Source organism: Hippopotamus amphibius, chromosome 10, assembly GCF_030028045.1.
Source record: "Hippopotamus amphibius kiboko isolate mHipAmp2 chromosome 10, mHipAmp2.hap2, whole genome shotgun sequence".
Taxonomy (NCBI): domain Eukaryota; kingdom Metazoa; phylum Chordata; class Mammalia; order Artiodactyla; family Hippopotamidae; genus Hippopotamus; species Hippopotamus amphibius.
In genome coordinates, this window is record NC_080195.1 from 25,735,430 (window position 1) to 25,759,614 (window position 24,185).

Genomic DNA, 24,185 nt, shown 5'->3' on the forward strand with positions numbered 1-24,185 from the left:
GTCCAAGTTTCTACTGCCTGCTGCATGACAGGCCAATGAATCAAAAGCTGAGTTGTTGACACAAGGGACACCAATTTTATTCAGAAAGCCAACCCATGGAGAAGACAGTGGACTCAGCCTTTTTTATACTAAAAGGGGTGGGGGATTCATTAGTTGTTGCAAACTTCTTGGTACCAGAGTCCTTTGTTCTTGCACCTGTCCACAGTAGGTCAGGTCATGATGTTCCTATTAGCCTCCAGCAAGACAAATGTTATTCCCTGTTCTGCAACTTTTTATCTTTATATGAATGGAAAAGTTACACCTTCAAAGGTCAGAGCCTTGAGAATGGGCTATGCTTCATATTTCAGGCTATAGGCAATATTCTTGTAGCAAAAGCAACAGAATATGAAGGTGAAAGCAAAAAACAAAAACAAAAACAATCCAGTATGGAGTCACAGTTGTTCTTCTCTATTACAGTACCTGTGGTCCTTGGAGATCCCCATTTTCTTAATGGAAAACACTTTGCTAAAGGTTGAGCGACTTGCCCCAAAATATCTAGTAAGCGGAAGTTGGTTTTTATAACCTAAATTTGGCTCCCAAAACCAGTGCTAAATCAATGCTTTCTAACAGGGTGTTTCTAATGCCTAGTTTTCATCTGCAGGCAACAAAATTATAGTATTTATGATATACTGAATTAGTTTATAATGTGATATGCAAATTAAGGGCCATCCTTATTCTGAGATTGTGCCTTCCTTACTCTATTGGTATTAAAGTGGCTTTTCTTTTGAAAAACGGTATTAAGATTTTCTTCTTCCCCTGTCAAAAGAAAAAGCGGGGGGGAAACATCTGTTTTTTCTGAAATAGTACCTGACCCATGAGTTTCAAAAGTCAGGACCCCATACCACACCAAACAAGTGGGGGTACGGGCGGAGGCGAGGGTCTTGTGTCTAAAAAGACCGCGTTTGAGGTCCACTGACCGGGCGAAGGAGCGAGAACACTGCCGCCCCGACGGCCCGGAGCTGAGGCCTCAGCGCTTCGAAATCCCGCCGGCTCCGGAGCGGGTTCCCACGGGTCCTTAGCTGGGCTTACAGGCCCACGGGGAGCCGGGGACAAGGCCTGAGCGGTGCGAGCGCGCGAGGACAGTCCGGTGGCGGCGGGTGACCTGGGGGCCGGAGCAGAAGTTGGACCACCAGGGGCCGCTGTGCAAGGCCGGGGAGATCAGAACTCTCGCGATAGCCGAGACTGGGCTTACCGGAAGTGATCCTCCGGAAGCAGCATGGCTGCTCCCTTGACCTGGCCAGGCTCTGCCCGCTGAACCGCTGACAAGATGCAGTCAGATGATGTGAGTCCTGTTGCTCTGCCAACCGGGTTTTACGCAGAGTATCTCGCCCGCTTTAGGAGACTCAGAAGCCACGTACTCAGCTGGCCCATTAACCACGCGAGGCTCCGGAAGCGAGGCTTCCAGAACCCTGGTTTCCGAGCGTGCGGCTCTCACGTGTCTCCTCGGCCCATTCAGGGTTGAGGAGTCAGGACGTCGCCACCTCAGTCACCGGGGTCGGTGTATCCAGTCCTTGGTGCCTAGCGGGGAAGGACTTTGCGTATGGCCCTTCGTGACTCGGGGGGCGGCGGGGTGGGTGGCGGGTGGCGGCATGGGGACGGTAACGGTGAAGTTGAGATGCCGTAAACGTCACCGTACAGGTTTAAGCGTCCTTTTCATTCACGTGCACGTTCCTTTCCAACCTGCTTTTCTTGTGCTGGGATTTCCTTTACGTTCGCTCCACTCTCTGCCCGCGTCGTAATTTTGAAAGCATCCTAGATTTATTGGTTTAGTTATTTGTATAAGATAATACTAAAGCGCCTACAGCGTGCCAGGCATCGTAGTCATTACTGGAGATTTGGTTGTTATTAAGCCAGGCAAAGAAGCCAGGAAAGACAGTAGACACGTGAACAAATTAAGTACAATTGAACTGTGTAATACTACTATGAAAGAAACATCGGGGTGATGAAGTAGAGAGTAATGAAGACCATTTCGGATAGGGCTGGTCAGGAAAGGTTTCTCTGAATAGAAAATATTTGAGCCAAGATCTAAAAGATAAGAAGGAACCGCCACTGAGGGCTGAGGGAAAGCAATCAATTCAGGCGAAAGGAACAGTAAAGTACAAAGATGTGGAGGTGAGAGAGGGCAAGTAGTAAAGCACATCAGTGTGACTGTTAATAGGAATCCAGGGGAAAAAGACAGCGAGTGAGGTTGTATATGTTTGCAGGACAAGATCACGTAGAGTCCTGGAGGAGCTGTTTTAGGGCTTTTTATGAGAAATATCTGACTTACGTTTGTGAAAATGTCTATTTGTGTGAATGGTTTTTGAAGGAGAGAAAGAATGAAAGCAAGGAGACTAGACCATGATGAAAGTAGTTTCAGCTAAGGTAGTAATGGTCATGAAAAGAAGTGGATGAATTAGAGATCTGTTTTATCAGTGTAACTGGCAAGGCTTGGTTATGGATGAAATGAAGAAGAGAGAAATCAAGGGGTTTTTGAATTTGAACAAACCATTCAGTGGTGGTTTTATTTATGGAGATGGGGAGAACTAGGGAAGAGACACAGTATTCTTTTGAGAGGTGTGCAATCGCGAGCTCCATTTGGACCTGTTAATGTGTTTGAGGCCTTTTAGACATTCAGGTGGTGATGTCAAGTAGGTAGCTGAATGTATATACAAACCTGGTGCTCAGAAGAGAAGTCTGACCAGGAGATGACAGTTTGGGAGTCATCAACTTAGAGATGATATTTAAAGCCACAAGCCAAAATTAACTCCTACTTTTCCAGTTTCATTTCCTCTTCCCTGTCTCCTATCATCTCCCCTCCTGTCCCCACCAAAACACACATCCTATAAAATTCCAAAAATGTTCCATTCTTTAACACTTCTTTGTGTTTTCCCTTTAACTATTTTAGAGCCTTTCCCAGTTCCTCAAGGCAGCTCACTCAAAGGCTCTCAGGCTCTTATACAGCTCTATTGTGGCATTTAGACTACTGCTTTGTGATGCTTTGTTTATATATCTTTCTCTGTAATTGAATAGAGAAAACTCTTTAAGGACTGTACCTTCCTTCATTCAGCATGTGCTTGAGTGCCTCCTGAGTGTCAGGACTTTGAAATGTCAGTGTCTTACATAAGTGTTAACTGTACAATAAATGCTAAATGAATATAGAGCACATGAGTTAGTGGAGGATAGCAATAGATGATTTTCCTTGTCCTCAATGAGATAAAATCATGGTATGCATGGCATGTATATCCAAAAATCTAGTACTATGCAGCCTTTTATAATGAACATGTTAAGTAAAAGGAAAGTTATATATACAATATAATTTCATATTCAAAATGTATATGTAGGCATACTAGTTGGTAAAATATACAAATATTTACAAAATGCTAATGAAATTGTATCTCTGGGCAGCAAGTTAATGGTTGTTGTTAATTGCTATTTACTTTTCCTACAAGAATCTGTTACTTGTGTAAAACAAAAAAAACCAACTAAATCAGACCATTTTGCACAGCATTTCTCTGTCCTCCCATTCTTCAAAGACTGCTTTCCTCAGGAAAGCAGGGCGCTGCCCTAGCCCACTGTTCTCTTGGATTAACATGGCATCTGTCGGGTGACAGCAATTGAAATGAGTTTCTGCTTTGTCTTGTAGGTTATCTGGGATACATTAGGAAACAAGCAATTTTGTTCCTTCAAAATTAGGTGAGTCTAGATTTTCAACTCGGACATAGATTCCATAGTTGCTCTCTTGGTAACCCGTCTTCTAATTTTTGCTCTTTTCTTCTCATTCTAGAACCAAGACTCAGAGTTTTTGCAGAAATGAATACAGCCTGACCGGACTGTGTAATCGGTCGTCTTGTCCCCTGGCAAACAGTCAGTATGCCACTATTAAAGAAGAGAAAGGTAACTCTTCAGTTTTAACCTCCATGAGAAGTGCTCAACTGCTTTTAAAAGGATGTTCTTTAGTCTTTGTAAATGATAATAAAAGTATTTACTTTACCCTGCAGGACAGTGCTACTTGTATATGAAGGTTATAGAACGAGCAGCTTTTCCTAGGCGTCTCTGGGAACGGGTAAGACTTGGGACATAAAATCACGACAACTGTTGATTGATCAAGAGCAAAAAGGCCACGTGCTTTACTCGCTTCCTTGACCACATCTACCTTAAACTCTTGAAGCCATCCTCCTTAGGCCCCATACGTGTCATTAACAGTAAAAACCTAATCATTTATCCTTGCCTTTCATGCTTCCTTTATCTGTTTGACAGGTCCGGCTTCATAAAAACTATGAGAAAGCATTGGAGCAAATAGATGAAAATCTAATTTATTGGCCCCGTTTCATTCGACATAAATGTAAGCAGAGATTCACCAAGATCACCCAGTACCTAATTCGAATTCGAAAACTTACACTAAAGCGACAGTAAGTATTGATCATTCATTTCTGCATCATATTATGAAGCCGAGAGGTGGTGAAACCTCTAGTAATGCTTTCTATTAAGTTCAGCTTGGGGTAATTTTCTATGACATGCTAAGAAGCAGCAGCTCTAGCACAGATTAAAGCTGTGCCCTTCGCTTTTGCAGGATTTTAAAAGCAGCATAGTACAACTTGATTACCCCCTTCCTGTCTGAAAATCAGCTTCCGGAAATTGTCTTTGTAACCCCAAGGGAAACCTAAAATTAGAGAACGGAAAATGATCGAAAAAGTGTGAACAGACTGCAGTGTAAGAACTTTACTCTGAGGTCATTGAAAACTAATTTTGAAAAGTGATACGAAATCCACAGAATTCATTGCATGCCTTCTTTGAGGAGTGATAGGCCCTAATACTTTCTCATTGGGACCTGCAGAGAAAGCTAGAGATGTCAGTCTTCTTTAGAAAATTCCTTTTTTCTTAGTTCATGGAAGCATTAATCTTTAGCTTTGTGAACACCCTCAGAAGTCTCAGAATGCCTAAAGGAACAAAAACAGCCACATATATGTAAAACATGTGTCAAATACATGTAAAAATGCTTGATTTTTTATAGCATTAACTATCTAGAAAATTTTAAATATGTAATCTTGCTGTTTTGAGCTGAGCCCTACATAATCAATTGCAATCTTTTTTTCCTCTCTCTCGCTCTCTTTTTTTTTAAAGGAACGTGTAGAACATGTATTCGGAGTTTCTGATCATGTGTTTTATTTCCCATAGGAGGAAACTTGTTCCTTTGAGTAAGAAGGTAGAGCGCAGGGAAAAAAGAAGAGAGGTAACTTATTATTCTGATAATTGTAGCTTCTGTATTTTCATTGAGGGTAGGGCTATGCAGGCCCGGCTCACGAGAGTGGTTCAGTCACCACTGTCTGTGAACTGTTGGGGCCCTAGATAATGGACAACAGTATTGGTTGCATAAGGTATCTGATATTTCTTATCTGAAGATTACGACTTTCAGGGGAGGTTAAATGTGGGTGCTTTGGGGGTATTTGTAATGGAGAACAGAAAAAAATACCTTAAATAGAGATCTACAACTCCTGGTCTGAAATCCTTGAGGTCAGATGTTTCAGATTTAGAATTTTGGTAGGTTGCTGATCTTATATTTTACATATTACCCTCAGCCAGTTTTGAGCATTCTCATTAAACGCAGGAGTAGGTTGTGTGGTGAAATATAACAATGTTTCACTAGAAGAATTCACAGTAGGTGGAATTTTAAAAAAAGTTTTTTTGAGTGGCCTCTTGTCTGTTCAGGTTATATTAGGCCTCTAAACGGAGGTTTTGGGGTTCTGAAATTGCTGATAAGGGATTAACTGGTATTGTTTCTTTGAAGCAGAGTAGTCAGCTCTGTCACTGAAGTAGTGAAGAGGGATGATAATATTTTCCTTTCCATGGGAAATCTAGTCAGGAAGCTCCAGCCTTTGTGGCAGAGCTCAGTCTGCCTGTCCACCCTATGGGACCTCACTCAGGCTGAGTATTCTTACACTTTTAAGACCCAGGAATTAGCTTTCCCTAACGAGTTCACATTTTCAGTCATTCTAGGTGTTAGCTTTGCTTACCGCCCTTCCACCAAGAGACATTTACCTCATCATTTGTCATATCCTGTCAAGAAACAGCTTTAACAATCTTTTTTTTTTCCCCATGGTATTTCTTTCTTTCCTTTTTTTTTCTTTTAACTTTTTATTTTTTTACAATAAACTGCATATATTTAGAGTGTACAATTTGGTATCCCAATCTCCCAATTCATTCCCCCCCAACCCTCCCCACTTTCCCCACTTGGTGTCCATATGTTTGTTCTCTACACCTGTGTCTCTATTTCTGCCTTGCAGACCAGTTGATTTGTACCATTTTTCTATAGTCCACATATGTGTGTTAATATACAACATTTGTTTTTCTCTTTCTGACTCACTTCACTTTGTATGACAGTCTCTAGGTCCATCCATGTCTCTAAAAATGTCTCAGTTTCATTGCTTTTTACAGCTGAGTAATATTCCATTGTATGTATGTACCACATCTTTTTTATCCATTCATCTGTTGATGGACATTTAGGTTGCATCCATGTCCTGGCTATTGTAAATAGTGCTGCAGTGAACATTGGAGTGCATGTGTCTTTTTGAATTATGGTGTTCTCTGGGTGTATGCCCAGTAGTGGGATTGCTGGGTCATATGGTAGTTTTATTTTTATTTTTGCAAGGAACCTCCATACTGTTCTCCATAATGGCTGTATCAATTTACATTCCCACCAGCAATGCAAGAGCATTCCCTTTTCTTCACACCCTCTCCAGCATTTACTGTTTGTAGATTTTCTGATGATGCCCATTCTAACCAGTGTGTGGTGATACCTCATTGTCGTTTTGATTTTAGTTTCTCTCATAATTAGTGATGTTGAGCAGCTTTTCATGTGCCTCTTGGCCATGCGTAGGTCTTTGGAGAAATGCCTATTTAGGTCTTCTGCCCATTTTTTGATTGGGTTGTTTGTTTTTTTGATATTGAGCTGGATAAATTGTTTATATATTTTGGAGATTAATCCTTTGTTGATCCCTTTGCAAATATTTTTTCCCATTCTGAGGGTTGTCTTTTCGTCTTGCTTATCATTTCCTTTGCTGTGCAGGAGTTTTGAAGTTTCATTAGGTCCCACTTATTTATTTTTGTTTTTATTTCCATTATTCTAGGGGGTGGATCAAAAAAGATCTTGCTGTTATTTACATCGAAGAGTGTTCTTCCTATGTTTTCCTCTAGGAGTTTTATAGTGTCTGGCCTTAGGCTTAAGTCTTTTATCCATTTTGAGTTTATTTCTGTGTATGGTGTTAGGAAGTGTTCTAATTTCATTATTTTACATGTAGCTGTCCAGTTTTCCCAGCACCACTTATTGAAGAGTCTGCCTTTTCTCCATTGTATATCCTTGCCTCCTTTGTCATAGATTAGTTGACTGTAGTTTATCTCTGGGCTTTCTATCCTGTTCCATTAATCTACATTTCTGTTTTTGTGCCAGTACCATACTGTCTTGATCACTGTAGCCTTGTAGTATAGCCTGAAGTCAGGAAGCCTGATTCCACCAACTCCATCTTTCCTTCTCAAGATTGCTCTGGTTATTCAGGGTCTTTTTCATTTCCATACAAATTGTAAAATTTCTTGTTCTAGTTCTGTGAAAAATGCCATTGGTAATTTGATAGGGATTGCATTGAATCTGTAAATTGCTTTCGGTAATATAGTCATTTTCACAATGTTGATTCTTCCAATCCAAGAACATGGTATGTCCCTCCATCTGTTTGTGTCGTCTTTGATTTCTTTCATTAGTGTCTTATAGTTTTCTGAGTACAGGTCTTTTACCTCCTTGGTTAGGTTTATTCCTAGGTATTTTATTCTTTTTGTTACAATGGTGAATGGGATTGTTTCCTTAATTTCTCTTTCTGATCTTTCATTGTTGGTGTATAGAAATGCAAGAGATTTCTGTGTGTTAATTTTGTATCCTGCAACTTTACCAAATTCATTGATTAGCTCAAGTAGTTTTCTGGTGGCATCTTTAGGATTTTCTATGCATAGTATCATGTCATCTGCAAACAGTGACAGTTTTACTTCTTTTCCAATTTGAATTCCTTTTGTTTCTTTTTCTTCTCTGATTGCTGTGGCAAGGACTTCCAAAACTATGTTGAATAGTAGTGGCGAGAGTGGACATCCTTGTTTTGTTCCTGATCTTAGAGGGCATGCTTGCAGTTTTTCACCATTGAGAATGATGTTTGCTGTGGGTTTGTCATATATGGCCTTTATTCTGTTGCGGTAGGTTCCCTCTATGCCCACCTTCTGGAGAGTTTTGATCATAAATGGGTGTTGAATTTTGTCAAAAGCTTTTTCTGCATTTATTGAGATGATCATGTGGTTTTTATCCTTTAGTTTATTAATATGGTGTATCACATTGATAGATTTGTGTATATTGAAGAATCCTTGCATTCCAGGGATAAACCCCACTTGATCATGGTGTATGATTCTTTTCATGTGTTGTTGCATTATGTTGGCTACTATTTTGTTGAGGATTTTTGCATCTAAATTCATCAGTGACACTGGTCTGTAGTTTTCTTTTTTTGTAGTATCTTTGTCTGATTTTGGTATCAGGATGACGGTAGCTTCATAAAATTAGTTTGGGAGTGTTCCTTCCTCTGCAATGTTTTGGAAGAGTTTGAGAAGGATGGGTATTAGCTCTTCTCTAAATGTTTGATAAAATTCACCTGTGAATCCGTCTGGTGCTGGACTTTTGTTGGTTGGGAGATTTTTAATCATAGTTTGAATTTCATTATTTGTGATTGGTCTGTTCATATTTTCTATGTCTTCCTGATTCAGTCTTGGAAGGTTATACCTTTCTAAGAATCTGTCCATTTCATCCAGGTTGTCCATTTTATTGGCATATAGTTGCTTGTAGTAATCTCTTATGGTGCTTTTTATTTCTGCGGTGTCTGTTGTAACTTCTCCTGTTTCCTTTCTAATTTTATTGATTTGAGTCCTCTCCCTCTTTTTCTTGATGAGTCTTGCTAGAGGTTTATCAATTTTATTTATCTTCTCAAAGAACCAGCTTTTAGTTTTGTTGATTTTTGCTATTGTTTTCTTTGTCTCTATTTCATTTATTTCTGCTCTGATCTTTATGATTTCTCTGCATCTACTAACTTTGGGTTTTGTTTGCTCTTCTTTCTCTAGTTTCTTTAGGTGTAAGGTTAAATTGTTTATTTTGGATTTTTCTTGTTTCTTGAGGTAGGATTGTATCGCTATATACTTCCCTCTTAGAACTGCCTTTGCTGCATCCCATAGGTTTTGGATCGTTGTGTTTTCATTGTCATTTGTCTCTAGGTATTTTTTGATTTCCTCTTTGATTTCTTCAGTGATCTGTTGGTTATTTAGTAGCGTATTGTTTAGCCTCCATGTGTTTGTGTTTTTTACAGTTTGTTTCCTGTAATTGATTTCTAATCTCATAGTGTTGTGGTCAGAAAAGATGCTTGATATGCTTTCAGTTTTCTTGAATTTACCAGGGCTTGATTTATGACCCAAAATGTGATCTATCCTGGAGAATGTTCCATGTGCACTTGAGAAGAATGTGTAATCTGCTGTTTTTGGATGTAATGTCCTATAGATATCTATTAAATCAAGCTGATTTATTGTGTCATTTAAAACTTGTGTTTCTTTATTAATTTTCTGTGTGGATGATCTGTCCATTGGTGTTAGTGGGGTGTTAAAGTCCCCCACTATACTGTGTTCCTGTCGATTTCCTCTTTCATAGTTGTTAGTATTTGCCTTATGTATTGAGGTGTTCCTATATTAGGTGCATATATATTTATAATTGTTATCTCCTCTTCTTGGATTGATCCCTCAATCTTTATGTAGTGTCCTTTCTTGTCTCTTGTAACATTTTTTATTTTAAAGTCTATTTTATCTGATATGAGTATTGCTACTCCAGCTTTCAATTTCCATTTGCATGGAATATCTTTTTCCATCCCCTCACTTTCCGTCTGTATGTGTCCCTAGGTCTGAAGTGGGTCTCTTGTAGACAGCATGTATATAGGTCTTGCTTTTGTATCCATTCAGCCAGTCTGTGTCTTTTGGTTGGTGCATTTAGTCCAGTTACACTTAAGGTAATTATCGATATGTATGTTCCTATTACCATTTTCTTAATTGTTTTGTTTTTGTTTCTGTAGGTCCTTCTCTTCTGTTTCCCACTTAGAGAAGTTCCTTTAGCATTTGTTGTAGGGCTGGTTTGGTGGTGCTGAATTCTCTTAGCTGTTGCTTGTCTGTAAAGCTTTTGATTTCTCCATCGAATCTGAATGAGATCCTTGCTGGGTAGAGTATTCTTGGTTGTAGGTTCTTTCCTGTCATCACTTGAAATATATCGTGCCACTCCCTTCTGGCTTGCAGAGTTTCTGCTGAGAAATCAGCTGTTAACCTGATGGGAGTTCCCTTGTATGTTATTTGTTGTTTTTCCCTTGTTGCTTTTAATAACTATTCTCTGTCTTTGATTTTTGTCAGTTTGACTACTCTGTGTATTGGCATGTTTCTCCTTGGGTTTATCCTGCCTGGGACTCTCTGTGCTTCCTGCACTTGGGTAGCTATTTCCTTTCCTATGTTAGGGAAGTTTTCAACTATAATCTCTTCCAGTATTTTCTCAGGTCCTTTCTCTCTCTCTTCTCCTTCTGCGACCCCTATAATGCAAATGGTGGTGCATTTCACATTGTCCCAGAGGTATCTTAGGCTGTCTTCAGTTCTTTTCATTCTTTTTTCTTTATTCTTTTCCGCATCAGTGATTATCACCATTCTGTCTTCCAGGTCACTTATTCGTCCTTCTGCCTTAGTTAATCTGCTATTGGTTCCTTCTACTGTATTTTTCATTTCCGTTATTGTGTTGCATATCTCTGTTTGTTTGCTCTTTAATTCTTCTAGGTCTTTGGTAAACTTTTCTTGGAACTTTTCGATCTTTGCATCCAATCTCTTTTTCAAAGTCCTGGATCATTTTCACCATCATTATTCTGAATTCTTTTTCCGGAAGAGTGCCTAACTCCTCTTCATTTAGTTTTTCTGGGGTTTTATCTTGTCCCTTCATCTTGTACAGTCTTTTGCCTTTTCATTTTCTCTTGTCTTTCTGTGGCTGTGGTTTTCAGTTCCACAAGTTGAAATACTGCTGATACTGCTTGATGCTGCTGTCTGCCCTCTTGTGGAGGAAGCTGTCTAGGAGGCTCGTGGGTGCTTGCTGATGGGAGGGACTGATGGTGGGTTGGGCTGGGTGGGCGGAGCTCAGTAAAACTTTAATCTGATTTGGTGGGTGGAGCTCAGTGACACTTTAATCTGCTTGTCTGCCAATGGGTGGGGCTGTGTTCCCACCCTGGTGGTCATTTGGCCTGAGGCGACCCAGCATTGGAGTTTACAGGCTCTTTAGTGGAGTTGATGGTGGACTCTGGAAGGGTTTACGCCAATGAGCACTTCTCAGAACCCCTGCTGCCAGTGCCCCTGTCTCTTCGGTGAGCCACAGCTGCCCCCCACCTCTGCAGGCAACCCTCTAACACCGGCAGGTAGGTCTGGTTCAAAGTCTGATTCTCTGGGGATTCCTCCTCCTGTTGCTGGACCCCCAGGTTAGGAATCCTGACGTGGGGCTCAGAACCCTCAGGACTTCTGCAGTATAACTGTTCTCCAGCTTGTGAGTCACCCACCCAGCATTTATGGGATTTGATTTTAATGCAATTGCGCCTCTCCTACCGTCTCATTGCGGCTTCTCCTTTGTCTCTGGATGTGGGGTGGTTTTTTTGGTGAGTTCCAGTGTCTTTCTGTCAATGGCTGTTCAGCAGTTAGTTGTAAACCCGGTGCTCTTGCAACAGGGAGTGAGCGCACGTCCTCCTACTCCGCCATCTTGACCCTTCCTCTTTAACAATCTTGATGCTTTTGTTTCCATTAATCACATAGAGTTCTGTATCTCAAACCTGTCACATCATTGGTCTCCAAACTTATTTTTTTTGGTGCCGAAACCTGGAATCGAATCTCCAAATTTTTTTGATCAGTCACCCCATCAATAAAATTTTTGAACATATGCTCCCCGGTGTATTATTTGTAAATCTTATACATGTATATTTCCACTAATAGATGTATTATAAATAATAGTTTGTGATGTAGTGAAACGAAGATTTGGTTCTCAGGAGAGTGTAAATTTGCCTTTAAGGGCTAGCATAAGTTTTAGCTTAGAGACATAGAGAAGAAAGGAGGGCACTGTTGAGTGTCTGCAGTAAGTACTTGCTGTTCATTTTTCATTCTCCACCACCAAGTGCAGACAGTTTTTGCTTAAAGCTGGCTAGTGAGTTTTCATCTTCCCTGAGTCAAAACAGGCATTCTTGCAAATCTTTCAGAAGAAATTGAAGTTAAGTTTGAAGCCCTCTGAAAAACATTTGTAAGATTTTTAAGTGGGTTGGAAAATCTATTTCCAAGTTTTTTGAGTGTGTGATTTCAGTTTTTATAGGAGGCGTGTTTTCAGCAATGTCACATATAGATGTAATCATTTTTTAAAATGTTCTAGTCACAGGACAAGTTTTTTTTTTTTGAAAAACAATTTTTTCAAACGCACTGTTAACATATTGCCTTTCCTTTGAAAGAACAGAGTATATTCTTTAAAACTTCTGCTACATCATACTACTAACAGCCATTTGTCATCTTAGAAAAGGTTGACAAATCTCAAACATTTGTCTTTTTGTGAAAAATGCATGGTTCTTTAAGTTCTACAACTCTTTTTGAGGTACTAAACCATTAAGTAACCAGTATACATCTTTAAAACTACTCCCTATCTTATTGCAAACTATTTGGTATCATCTATAAATCCACTTAACCAAGCAAATAGCTACAGGCTGCAATAATTTGGAATGAGAGCACCACTTTCAAACTCTGTGCAGTATTTTTCCCTTGGCATGTCTTGCTCACTGTATGTGACACACAACTATTTCCTTTATGGACAGAATCAGAGCAGCAATGTCAGCATGCATAAAAAATATTTGTAATACTTGATATTTTAAAGAAAAACAATGCAAAAAAGTTTTGAATATTTGCTTCCTACATCTCAGTGGCTCACCCCTGAGGTGAAAGCATGCACTTTAGAGAAAAGTATAGAGGCTCACAGAAGCTTCTAGCTGCTCTGTGTGCTCCCTGTCTTGCTGCGCTGTCACTGATCCTCTGCACTGTTTACCCTCACACAGCTTCAGGGTGTAACACTCACATCCTCTATGGTTTTCACTCTGATCCTCTGCACTGTTCACGCTCACACAGCTTCAGGGTGTAACACTCACATCCTCTATGGTTTTCAGTCTGATCCTCCACACTGTTCACCCTCACACAGCTTCAGGGTGTAACATTCACATCCTCTATGGTTTTCACTCTGATCCTCTGCACTGTTCACCCTCACACAGCTTCAGGGTGTAACATTCACATCCTCTATGGTTTTCACTCTGATCCTCTGCACTGTTCACGCTCACACAGCTTCAGGGTGTAACACTCACATCCTCTATGGTTTTCAGTCTGATCCTCCACACTGTTCACCCTCACACAGCTTCAGGGTGTAACACTCACATCCTCTATGGTTTTCACTCTGATCCTCTGCACTGTTCACCCTCAGTACACAGCTTCAGGGTGTAACATTCACATCCTCTATGGTTTTCAGTCTGATCCTCTGTACTGTTCACCCTCAGTACACAGCTTCAGGGTGTAGCACTCACATCCTCTATGGTTTTCTTTCTCAAGTAATGCATAGTCTTTGGCAAGAAAGTTAGATTGAGGTTACATTTTTATGTTTTGTTTGTGTACAGTTTGATACCATGTATCATTTCATATGAGACTACTAAAGAGACTTTCTTAATCTACTTTTCTATCACATGGAATCTAACATGGTTTTAGAAAATGTAAATGGGTGAAGGTCTCTGTTCCCTTCACGCAGCTTTTACAGAGTCTGCTTCAAGATTGCTAATTTCCTGAGAAACTTAAATGTATGTAGCCCTACTTGCTTTGTGTACCTATCAAAGGCTTTGTTAGAATTTAATTTAGAAATCTATTCATAAAACCATAGGAATTTTTATATATATATATCTGGTTGGACAGGCAGAAGTTCCTGTTGCAGCAAGAGGGAAAACGTGATTAGATCTGTCACATAAAAACTTAGTTTCTTCCACTTGTACAGGCTGAAAAATGAATACTAATGAAGTAAATGGGTTTGCTCTTTTTATCTTATAGGAAAAGGCATTAATAGCAGCTCAGCTGGACAATGCCATCGAAAAGGAATTGCTGGAGAGACTGAAACAAGATACGGTGAGGAAGCTAGGAACTCTGGGATACAGATTTTATTTTTTAGGTAGTAATATGCTAGGATATGTGGGAATAGTGGGAAATGTGTTTTATTTTTAAAGATGCTAGAAAGATCTTCCCCTTGATTTTATTTCTGGAGTAAAATAAGTATCACATAGGCCCTGGCTTCCTCATTTTAGTTCCTTGATCAAGCACGTAAAATACTTTAGTTACCCTTGATACTCCAGTAGAGAGACCTTTCCTTTTTTTGCCATTATTCCCAACTCCTGCTCCAAACACAACAATTCCAGCTCTCTACAAAAGTCATACAGTTTTGATCCCCCTGCCTATTCATCCTAGTCTTTTAAGGTTCTTTAAAATGAATTTTTATTCTCTTTTGAAAATTGTCCTTTACAGAGACAACATGAATAAAATTTACTTCTTCCATGTTATCTCCCCTCTGTCAGCAGAATTACATTTGTTCCAGTCCACGGGTTTTCAAGTGATCTGGCATCTGGCCTTCTTCATAGATGTTATCTGTTTGATGTTAACTGTTGATTATTTAAATATCAGATGTGGGTTTTTGAAAGACACTGCTAGTTCTAGGCTTGAAAATAATACAGTAATATTACTTATCAAACTAAATATTCTCGTTTAATCACTGAAGAAAATAATATGCTTGTTGGACAGTGGACTTTAAGCATAAGATCCAAATGTGGTTAAAGCTGTCCCACGTTTATGTTCTCCAGTATGGCGACATCTACAACTTCCCCATCCATGCCTTCGACAAGGCCCTGGAACAGCAGGAGGCAGAGAGTGACTCTTCAGATGCTGAGGAAAAAGATGATGAAGAAGATGAAGAAGTAAGCTTTGTGGTTTTGCTTTGTCAAGCAGTAATGGATGGGATTAGCTCTGTTTCTATGTAATTGAGAGAGAATATCATTTTCAGTTCCCTAACCCCAAATAGATATTTGGTTATTTTTTCCTAACATTTTTGACTAATTTGGTTCAGTAGTGGCTGCTTTGTTCTCCAGGTTCAGCCAACAGACTATGCATTGACAATTTGATCTAACTTATTATTAGCATTCTAAAATTTTTCCTGCAAGATGACCAATGAAGAGTCCTCATTAGCTGAGGGAATATAACATTAAGGAACCTACTGAAATTTACAAAGGGTTTAATCTTACTGTTAACATAAGAGAAGTACTTAAATGATAGTATTTTTAGGTAAAGGGCAGATTTAACAAGTAGATTCACAGTAGACTCACAGGTGTACTTTTCCTATCAGTAAACTGTTTTTTGATATTTGAAATTAATAGTTTTAGTTGACTGTGCAAATAATTGTTCCAGTACTGTATATTGATTTTAACTATTTAAAATGAGGATGTTTTATCTCTAATGATTTAAATCAGGCATGAGAATTGATATCGCTAAAGTGTTTTAAATTGAGAAGTATTAAACTTGGAAATAAGTTGATTTTGGTTGTGTAGTAAGTAGACTCTCATTCTGTTTATGTTATTAATGCACTTATCAAAGAATAAAATTTTCATTATGTATCTTGAACCTAACAGTTAGTTACATTTTATTTTAGGATATGGGGAAGAGAGAGTTTGTGGAGGATGATGAAGTGGACAAGAGCGACATAAGTGATTTTGAGGTGAGGTTCATTGGTAAAAACCGTCCTTTGGCTGCAGACAAAACAGGCAGGGGACCTCTGGTCGCAAAGACCAGATGAATTCTCTAGTTTTAATTCTAAATAGGACAGTGGCGGGTGTTTGGGGAATGAATCTAGCATCTCCTCTCCTGTTTCCCCCACCCTGTGTTAGGATATGGATAAACTGGACGCCAGCAGTGATGAAGACCAGAATGATACACCCTCCAGTGAGGAAGAGGAAAAGGCCCTAGATACCACACACAAAGGCAAAGCGCCCTTGAAAGGACCTTTGAGGAGGAAGAGAGCATACGTAGAGATAGAGTACGAGCAGGAGACAGAGCCTGGGGCCAAGGCCAAAACCACGTGATTTCCCATCAGACATTTATAAACAGGACTGAACATTCTGAACCTTTTTTTTTTTTTTTATCTTAAACACATATACACTTACGGGGTTTGCTCTTTATCTTGTTTTTAACACAATATTTGCGTTTTTAATATTTATGCTACTTCTGTGGGGCAAAAAATCTGGGAGGGAGTAGAGAAAAGCCTAAAATGTGAACAAAGTATTTTTAAGGCATTGTTACATGTGCTCAAGTAACAGCTTGAGCCCAAGAAGCCTAACAGCTGAGTTTGTGGGTGTAAATGTTTCTAAATTTTAAACCTACCTACCCGGTTTCCTTGGTATCATCCCCCTTGCACTCCTCCCCCTCCCCCCTTTATTTAGAAATGTCCAGACCTCAATTTCTTCCTATCCTCCTTTCCCTACTTCTGTGGGAGTGAAAAGGAAAGAAGGAAAAAGAAGATCTAAGTTATAATGTATGGTATAAATATACCTTTTTCTTCAAATAATTCCACTTAAAACAACTGGAACAGAAAGAAAATCCTTTCCTCTTCAGGAAAGTAATACAAGTCTTAAGTTGCGTCATAGGAAGTGCCTTCAGAAGCCCGCTGCACTCTTCGGATGCAGTTCCCCACCTTACTGTCTTCACAGCTTTGGGAGATTTTAGCCAGGAGACCCTGAAATATGAAACCAAACAGGCTTTGGTTTTTTGTTTTGTTTTGTTCTCTTTTTTGGGGGGGGGCAGGGGTATGTGTTTTTTATCTTTCTTGGTACCATACTCAAAGAAGGAAAGAACAGGTGACACTACGGCACAGTTCACAGAACAGGTGTAACTTTAGAAACAGGAAATGTCCTGCTGGTGCACAAAGAAGCAGCTTACTACCAGCCAGGGTGAATCAGATTAGATCTAGGGCTTGAAAACTGCCCGAGATTAAAAAAGGCAAGATGAAATAATTTGAATAAACTAATAATAAACCATACTATCCCTGAATGTTTTTAGGATATGAATTTCTTTTCATGCTGCCTTATAACTTTCAATTGAATATTTCTAAATGGGCTAAGAAATGAGAATAATTTATAAACTTTGTATACATTGATACACAGCTATTAATATGCTATGGCTTTGAGAAGTTAACTTCTGTGGAATATGAGACCAAAGGAAGAACTCCCATTGTGGATAAATAAGCATGTGGAAAACATAGTTGGCACCGAAAAACGGAAAACATCTGTGGTATCTGAATTACGTACTCTACCTATTAGTACTCCTTGGTGGCTTATAGCCCATTATTTCAATCTTTTCTCTTTGCTTTTTTCTTTGCTTTTTTAAAAATTCAGACCACTAGAACAGAACTTAAATTTTACAAACTATTGATCATGATCCTTTTGCCCATTCTCTGTCCTAGCTTCAGAAACATCTGCTGATCCTGTTGCCTTTCAGGCTAAACATTTCTGAATAGCTTTAAAGGAAGGGTAAGGTATTGATCAAACTCTGTTGAAGGCTGAACCCTCCATGTTCATTCACAGACTTGGTCAGGCATGTAAATGGTAAATTAGAATCACAGGAATTACCTGAGGATGATGAGGCCAAAATGAAACCGAGTCGCAGACTGTCCCTTACCTTCACCTGCCCTTGAGAGCAGCGGTCCAGCAGTATCAGGCAGTCTGTGGCCTCTTCTAACAAGGCGCTCTTAACAGACTCGGGTGTGAGGCTTGAATCCCTTGCTACATCACATATCAGTTTCAAGAGAGCTTTCAATAAGACCACAAGTCTACAGGAAATTCTGGAATCGAGAAGAAAAATGATGTCCACACTGAATCAGGATGTTAAAACTGAAAGAGACGTTGAAGGCCATCTAGTATAAAGTCCTTCTTTCATAAATGGAGGAACTGAATTCAGAATTTAAGACAACAGAGCTGGAAGCATAACTAGAGACCAGACTCCAGGTTTCTGAACTTCTAGGCCCTTGTTTTTTCTACAGCATGCTGCCCATACACTCCGACACTCTGGCCTGCCCAAGAATACCTGGTTTCCCTCCAGAAGCATGGTTCTACTGTAAGGAAATAGCCCCTCCTGAAAAGGGAAAACTGGTACCTCCTTTACCAGGGGCCTATGCTTTTGGCCAGAAAACAGGAAATGGCCCATAGTTCTTTAGCTTTGATGCAGTCTTAGGCCTGGAGGTTAAAAATATAGTGAGGGAAATAAGCTTGGCTTTTGAGACTTGTGTCAATTTGAATTTTCTGTCACTTTAATTCTGGATCCTAGATTACCACTACTTAAGCCCAGTCTATTTACTTCTACTTAGCCTTTCTAAAAGTTTTTATGATGCTGATTACACAAAATTGTAAATGCACTTAATGCCACTGAATTGTACACTTTAAAATGGTAAATTTTATGTATTTTTTAACCACAATAAAAAAAACTATAAAGCCTTAAGGAAGCTGAAAAATAATTAACTTGTAGTGTGAAAATATAAATAAACCATATTTCTGGGAAGAAATGTGACTGGGAGTAGAAAAGTTTGCATCCTTCATCTTGATCTAAAAAAAACAGTAAGTGGTTTCCTGTAACTTGTGTGCTGCTCAGCCCCCCACCTGTCGTCACTCTTTTATTTTTTTTCCCCCACAATTTGTTTCCTCTGACAGGTTACAAGACAAACACCCAGTTTGCTTAAGTTTTAGAAATTTTATTTATTTATTTGGTTGCGCCGGGTCTTAGTTTTGGCATGTGGGCTCCTTAGTTGTGGCATGTGAACTTAGTTGCGGCATGCGTGTGGGATCTAGTTCCCTGACCAGGGATCGAACCTGGGCCCCCTGCATTGGGAGCACTGAGTCTTATCCATTGTGCCACCAGGGAGTCCCTACTTAAGTTTTAAAAGGGTATTTCCTTTGCCCCACTTGAATCATACATAAATCCAATTGGCACAGTGAAAGAGGGGTGTTCATATTTGTTTCCTGACGTCTTCTACTTGGACAGGATTAGTCTGATTCAATTCCATCCATCCATCTATTCCAGTCACTTTTAAAATATCTGTGTACTTAATACCAGGTTCTGAGTAAACTGTGGAGTTCTCAGTATACTAAAGTGGTCTTCCATCCTCCCGGAGCTTATAGTTCAGTAGAGAAGAAAGACAGTAAGTAAATAAATGCAACCTCGTTACAAAAGTGACTGTGGGGTACGTTGTAAGGAGATGAGAGAATACGGCTCAGAATAGAGATACACCCGTGTTGGCTGAGGCACTGGACTCTCGCCCACTTAAGCCTTGTTATTTTATGCAAGAGAGACTTCTGCAGACTCAACGTGTTTGGGTTCCTGCGTGCTGTTCATGACACCTACCCTGAGCCACAGTTGGAATGCTAAGCAAACATGTCCCAAATCAGTGTTCTCCTGACCACTGCAGATACTCAGTGATGTGCTACAAGTGCCCCATCCTCAATTACATTTAAGAAACATTAGGGTGAACAAAGTTACGTATGTCTACGGTAGCACTGCTAAGTGGCCTTTAAAATTCTAAAATGCTTTATAAATCCAAAGAGATGTACACCTGAAGGAACTGAGTATATCTCCAATGCCATGCTCACAGTTTAAAATCCAACTGGTATGGAAAAATGGGAGGTATTCAGATATATGCCATGTCCTTAATTCTTTGTACTGAACGTACATCTGGGTGGGCTCTGAAGGGAGTACTGGAGTACTAGCTGAGTTTTGCCCCTCTTGGCACACATGTCCACTGGCTGTCATACCTGGGCCATGTGTGCTGCATGAGAAGTTTTAGGGTTTCCAGTATCTTCAATCTAGCCTCCTCTTCGGGTCCATCATAAACCTCCAGATAACCAATGATGACTCGCTCCAGTCTCTTTAAGTGCCGGACAGCTAAGATCCCCAATCTAAAAATGACAGGGAAAATGTGACGCCAACGAGGGACGTTGAGGAGTATGGCCACGCCCAGCTGCCCAGGGACTCACCTCTTCACAAAAGCTGGTAGGCTTCTTGCGTAAGTCCTGCGTAAGAGAAGGTGGTGTTCAGGCTCCATGTGCATCAGGATCAGCTGCAGGACCTCGTCACAGTGGGTGGTGGGTCGGGCCGCAACTCCCTTCCAGTGCAGGGCCTTCTCCAGGATGGGGAATAAATCCAGCAGACACAGGAGCACAGCCTGGGAGGCAGTAACAGAAAGGAACTGTAGTTCACCAGTTTGTATTCACAACACTCAATGATTTTTCTAGCAGCTTCCACTAATCCACCATCCCTGGGGTCCATATGATAGAATTCTAAAAGATCCTAGGAATAATACATTAAGTGTTTTATATTACTTTATATTTCAAACTTTTTTACATTCTTTACCTCCATCGAACAGTCTCAAGTCAGTATCATCTCCTCAGGACTGTTCTTTGCTAATCTGTAAAATGGGAAGAATAGCTGAGCTAAGACTTTAATCCAAAATGTAGGAATCTAAGTCTACTGTCACTAAATTCCTAAGTGTAAGTGATATTTACAAGTATAATATTTATAATAAAACCACTAAGGTGATCCTATGTGTGTGCACTTTGATCACCCTATCTGAAATGTCAGTATCTAGGCAATCAATACCTTTTGGCTTCCCTGGGATCTTTCTTTTTTCTTTTACTTTTTTTTTTTCCTTTTTCCTTTTTTTGGAACCACCATCTCAAGAGCTCTAACCTTTCTGGCTGTTAGTACAGCTTGGATTCTCAAAACCTTAAAAAAGAAAGGTGGCAGGCTGAGGTGGGAGGAGGGAGAATAGGCATAAAATAGGATTTTATGTAACTTGTTTCTCCTGTCTTCAGAATGTTCTCTGCACTGCCTCCCCACCCCACCCCCGGAAACTCATTCATCCTTTATAAGCAAATATCTCCTCCTTACCGAATCCTTTTAAAACCACCCCAATACCACCAAACCTCACTAGCTGCCTACCGCTAAACACCCACTGCACTTTATACAAGCCTCTTTCAATAGATTTATTACTCTGTACATATGTACTCAGTACATATATTTACACAAATGTCTCTCCAAAGGATTTCTTAAAGCCAGAAACCCTGTCTGACTCATTCATTCTTGGAACCTACAACAGTCACTGGCACACAGCAGGCACTCTGTGTCTACTGGATGAAAGAATAAATAACACTAAAAACCCAACATACAAGGAGCTGCAAGTGTGTGTGGTGATACTAAAGCAGCCCAGAAGGAAGGGCACTTAAGTTAATAAAAATAGAACTTTTTCAGGAGTTCCCTGGTTGTCCAGTGGTTAGGACTCGGTGCTTTCACTGCTGGGGCCTGGATTCAATCCCCGGTCAGGTAACTAAGATTCTGCAAGTCTTGCAGCCAAAAAGAGAAAAAGAAGGGGCGGGAGGGGGGTAAAAAAGAACCCATCTCTCTCTCTTGCTCATAAATAGGTGAGACTAAAAAAAAAAAAATAGAATTTTTTCAGACATAAAGCTACCCCCAAGTGATATATAATTGACCCAGATGAAGACAAAACACTAGCTTTTCACTGGAGACTCAGGAATGTGGATGCCTCTTGGTAATGAGACATTTTCACTAGTCATTTGCTACCCCCATATTTTCAACTTGTCAGTGGCTCTCAGTTATCACCCTTACTTTCCAAGAAGAGAAAAATGTGTACCAACCATTCTTACTCACATAATGCCACCTTCTCAAATTCAAAAGCTCAGAGTTATGAACAAATCTTACAATTACCTGAATGACGTGGTGCTCCCGTGTGTACAGGTGGTTGAAAAGGGCGTGGTAGAGGACCTGGGCCCTGTTGTACTGCAGCAAATCAGCAGCTGGCTGGAATCAGATAAGTTACCCAATTTAAAAGTGTCCCAAGGCTGGCAAAACGTTGATAATTTTTAAGACTGAACATGGTACATGGGATTCATTATACTACTCTCTCTACTTCTGCGTATATTTTAAAAGCTCCATAATACACAATTTAAAGAAAAAAAATGTTTTCTTGAGTAATAGCTTGCACATTTGGGCATAATCCCTTTCAGCTTCTGAATTTTTTTTTTCTTTTTCTTTTTTTTTTTTTTTTGGCGCACGGGCTTAGTTGCTCCGTGGCATGTGGGATCTTCCTGGAGCAGGGATTGAACCTGTGTCCCCTGCATAGGCAGGCGGATTCTCAACCACTGCGCCACCTAGGAAGCCCCAGCTTCTGAATTTTTTGTTCCTTGAAAGTCAGCTGTTAATTACTCAAAGTCTGGTTCCTCAGTTTCACAATGGTCTTTCTTACATATGTCACCTATGAGATACAACCTACTAGGTTGACAGAGAAAAATGTAGAGAGAAAAATAAAAATTAATGAATTGAGTCACATAACAGCATTAACAGAATGCCAGTGAATAAAAGAAACACAGTCAACGCTAGAACAGTGACATTGTGAATGAGGAGCAGCCATGATGGCTCAGCCTGTGCCACTGATACAGATGACAGAGGACAGAGGTCACTCACCACGTTGAGCACAATGTGATGGAGGCAGTGGACGCCCAGAATTTTGTTCTCGGTTTGATAGTCATCTGAGATGAGCAATGATGGGGGCAGTATCCTTTCCAGATGCTGGCTCAGCCAGGGTCGAGTGACCCTTCGCAGAGTCCATGAGAAAACATGTTTGGTGGCCGGGTTATTCTTCCAGGAGTCCCTAAATGGAAATGTGAAACCACAGTAAGTGACATGGTGTCCAGTTCAAGCTAAATGTATTTTCTTTTTATATAAATTTATTTATTTATTTTATTTATTGGCTGTGCTGGGTCTTCATTGCTGCACATGGGCTTTCTCTAGTTGCTGCGAGCAGGGGCTATTCTTCATTGTGGTGCGCAGGCTCCTCATTGTAGTGGCTTCTCTTGTCGTGGAGTACGGGCCCTAGGCGCGTGGGCTTCAATAGTTGTGGCTCACGGGCTCTAGAGCACAGGCTCAATAGTTGTGGCGCATGGGCTTAGTTGCTCTGTGGCATGTGAAATCTTCCCAGAGCAGGGCTCGAACCCGGGTCCCCTGCATTGGCAGGCGGATTCTTAACCACTGCGCCACCTAGGAAGTCCTAAATGTATTTTCTTGTACTTGAAAAAAAAATACATCCCACATAAGATAACTCGATGTTATACATTTTTAAGATTTAGATCAAAATAACTTACAGAACTTACACTAAATACATTTAACAATCTCACCCAGGGCTCCAAGTCTAAAGCATATCCAATGAGAAGTGGCCAGTTATAACCACAGCTATGTAAAGAATCTGTGGTGGGACTTCCCTGGTGGCGCAGTGGTTACGAATCCATCTACCAATGCAGGGGACATGGGTTCAAGCCCTGATCCGGTAAGATCCCACATGCCGCAGAGCAACTAAGCCCGAGCGCCACAACTACTGAGCCTTCGTGCTGCAAGTACTGAAGCCCGAGCACCCTAAAGCCCGTGCTGCGCAACAAGAGAAGCCACCACAATGAGAAACCAGCGCAGTGCAACGAAGAGTAGCCCCCGCTCAACAGCAACTGGAGAAAGCCCGCTCGCAGCAACGAAAACCCAATGCTGCCAATAAATTTATTAAAAAAAAAAAGAATCTGTGCTGATGGTTACAGTGAGAAACTTTTGAGAAGGGAGAGAGGAGTAAAGGAAATGTCTTCAGTAACATTATTATTATTACCATATAGGAGCAAATGAATCTATTCAAACAGCAATTTATAGCTTACAAAGTGAGTTTACACACATTACTCAACAAATCTTCGAATATGGTGTAACAGGTAATATTATCTTTATAGTACAAACAAGAAAACAGGTCTTATTCAGAAGCAATAAAAAGGAGCACCAGACTGCCTCAAAACTAAGCCTTTTAACTCCATGTTCCTGGTAAAAAAAGACAGTTATGTACTCATTTTCTTCTCATCACTCCAGTGTTACAATTATATATGTACAAAGTATCAAGTGGAAAC

At 40.2% G+C, this 24,185-nt stretch overlaps 2 protein-coding genes across 4 annotated transcripts in view; one reads left to right on the plus strand and one right to left on the minus strand.

Moving 5' to 3' along the window:
* TTI2 (TELO2 interacting protein 2) overlaps positions 1 to 24,185 on the minus strand; it is a 42,294-nt gene that overhangs the window by 16,627 nt on the left and 1,482 nt on the right. For 2 of the 3 annotated variants that reach the window (XM_057697037.1, XM_057697035.1), the window contains 5 exons: positions 22,717 to 22,903; positions 21,961 to 22,053; positions 20,214 to 20,401; positions 19,992 to 20,135; positions 17,710 to 18,031 (listed from right to left, as the gene is read on the minus strand). In XM_057697037.1, coding sequence (XP_057553020.1) covers positions 17,710 to 18,031; positions 19,992 to 20,135; positions 20,214 to 20,401; positions 21,961 to 22,053; positions 22,717 to 22,903 — 934 coding nt within the window. Of the gene's footprint in view, positions 1 to 16,743; positions 16,928 to 17,709; positions 18,032 to 19,991; positions 20,136 to 20,213; positions 20,402 to 21,960; positions 22,054 to 22,716; positions 22,904 to 24,185 lie in introns of those variants that run through there. The other variant, XM_057697038.1, reaches the window with a different exon arrangement.
* Positions 1,232 to 18,684, plus strand: MAK16 (MAK16 homolog). The gene is made up of 10 exons (XM_057697039.1): positions 1,232 to 1,321; positions 3,665 to 3,714; positions 3,806 to 3,915; positions 4,020 to 4,084; positions 4,279 to 4,430; positions 5,197 to 5,251; positions 14,206 to 14,280; positions 15,006 to 15,119; positions 15,848 to 15,913; positions 16,083 to 18,684. Exons 1-10 carry the CDS (start codon positions 1,307 to 1,309, stop codon positions 16,275 to 16,277), a joined length of 897 nt encoding a protein of 298 aa, XP_057553022.1. The 5' UTR covers positions 1,232 to 1,306; the 3' UTR covers positions 16,278 to 18,684.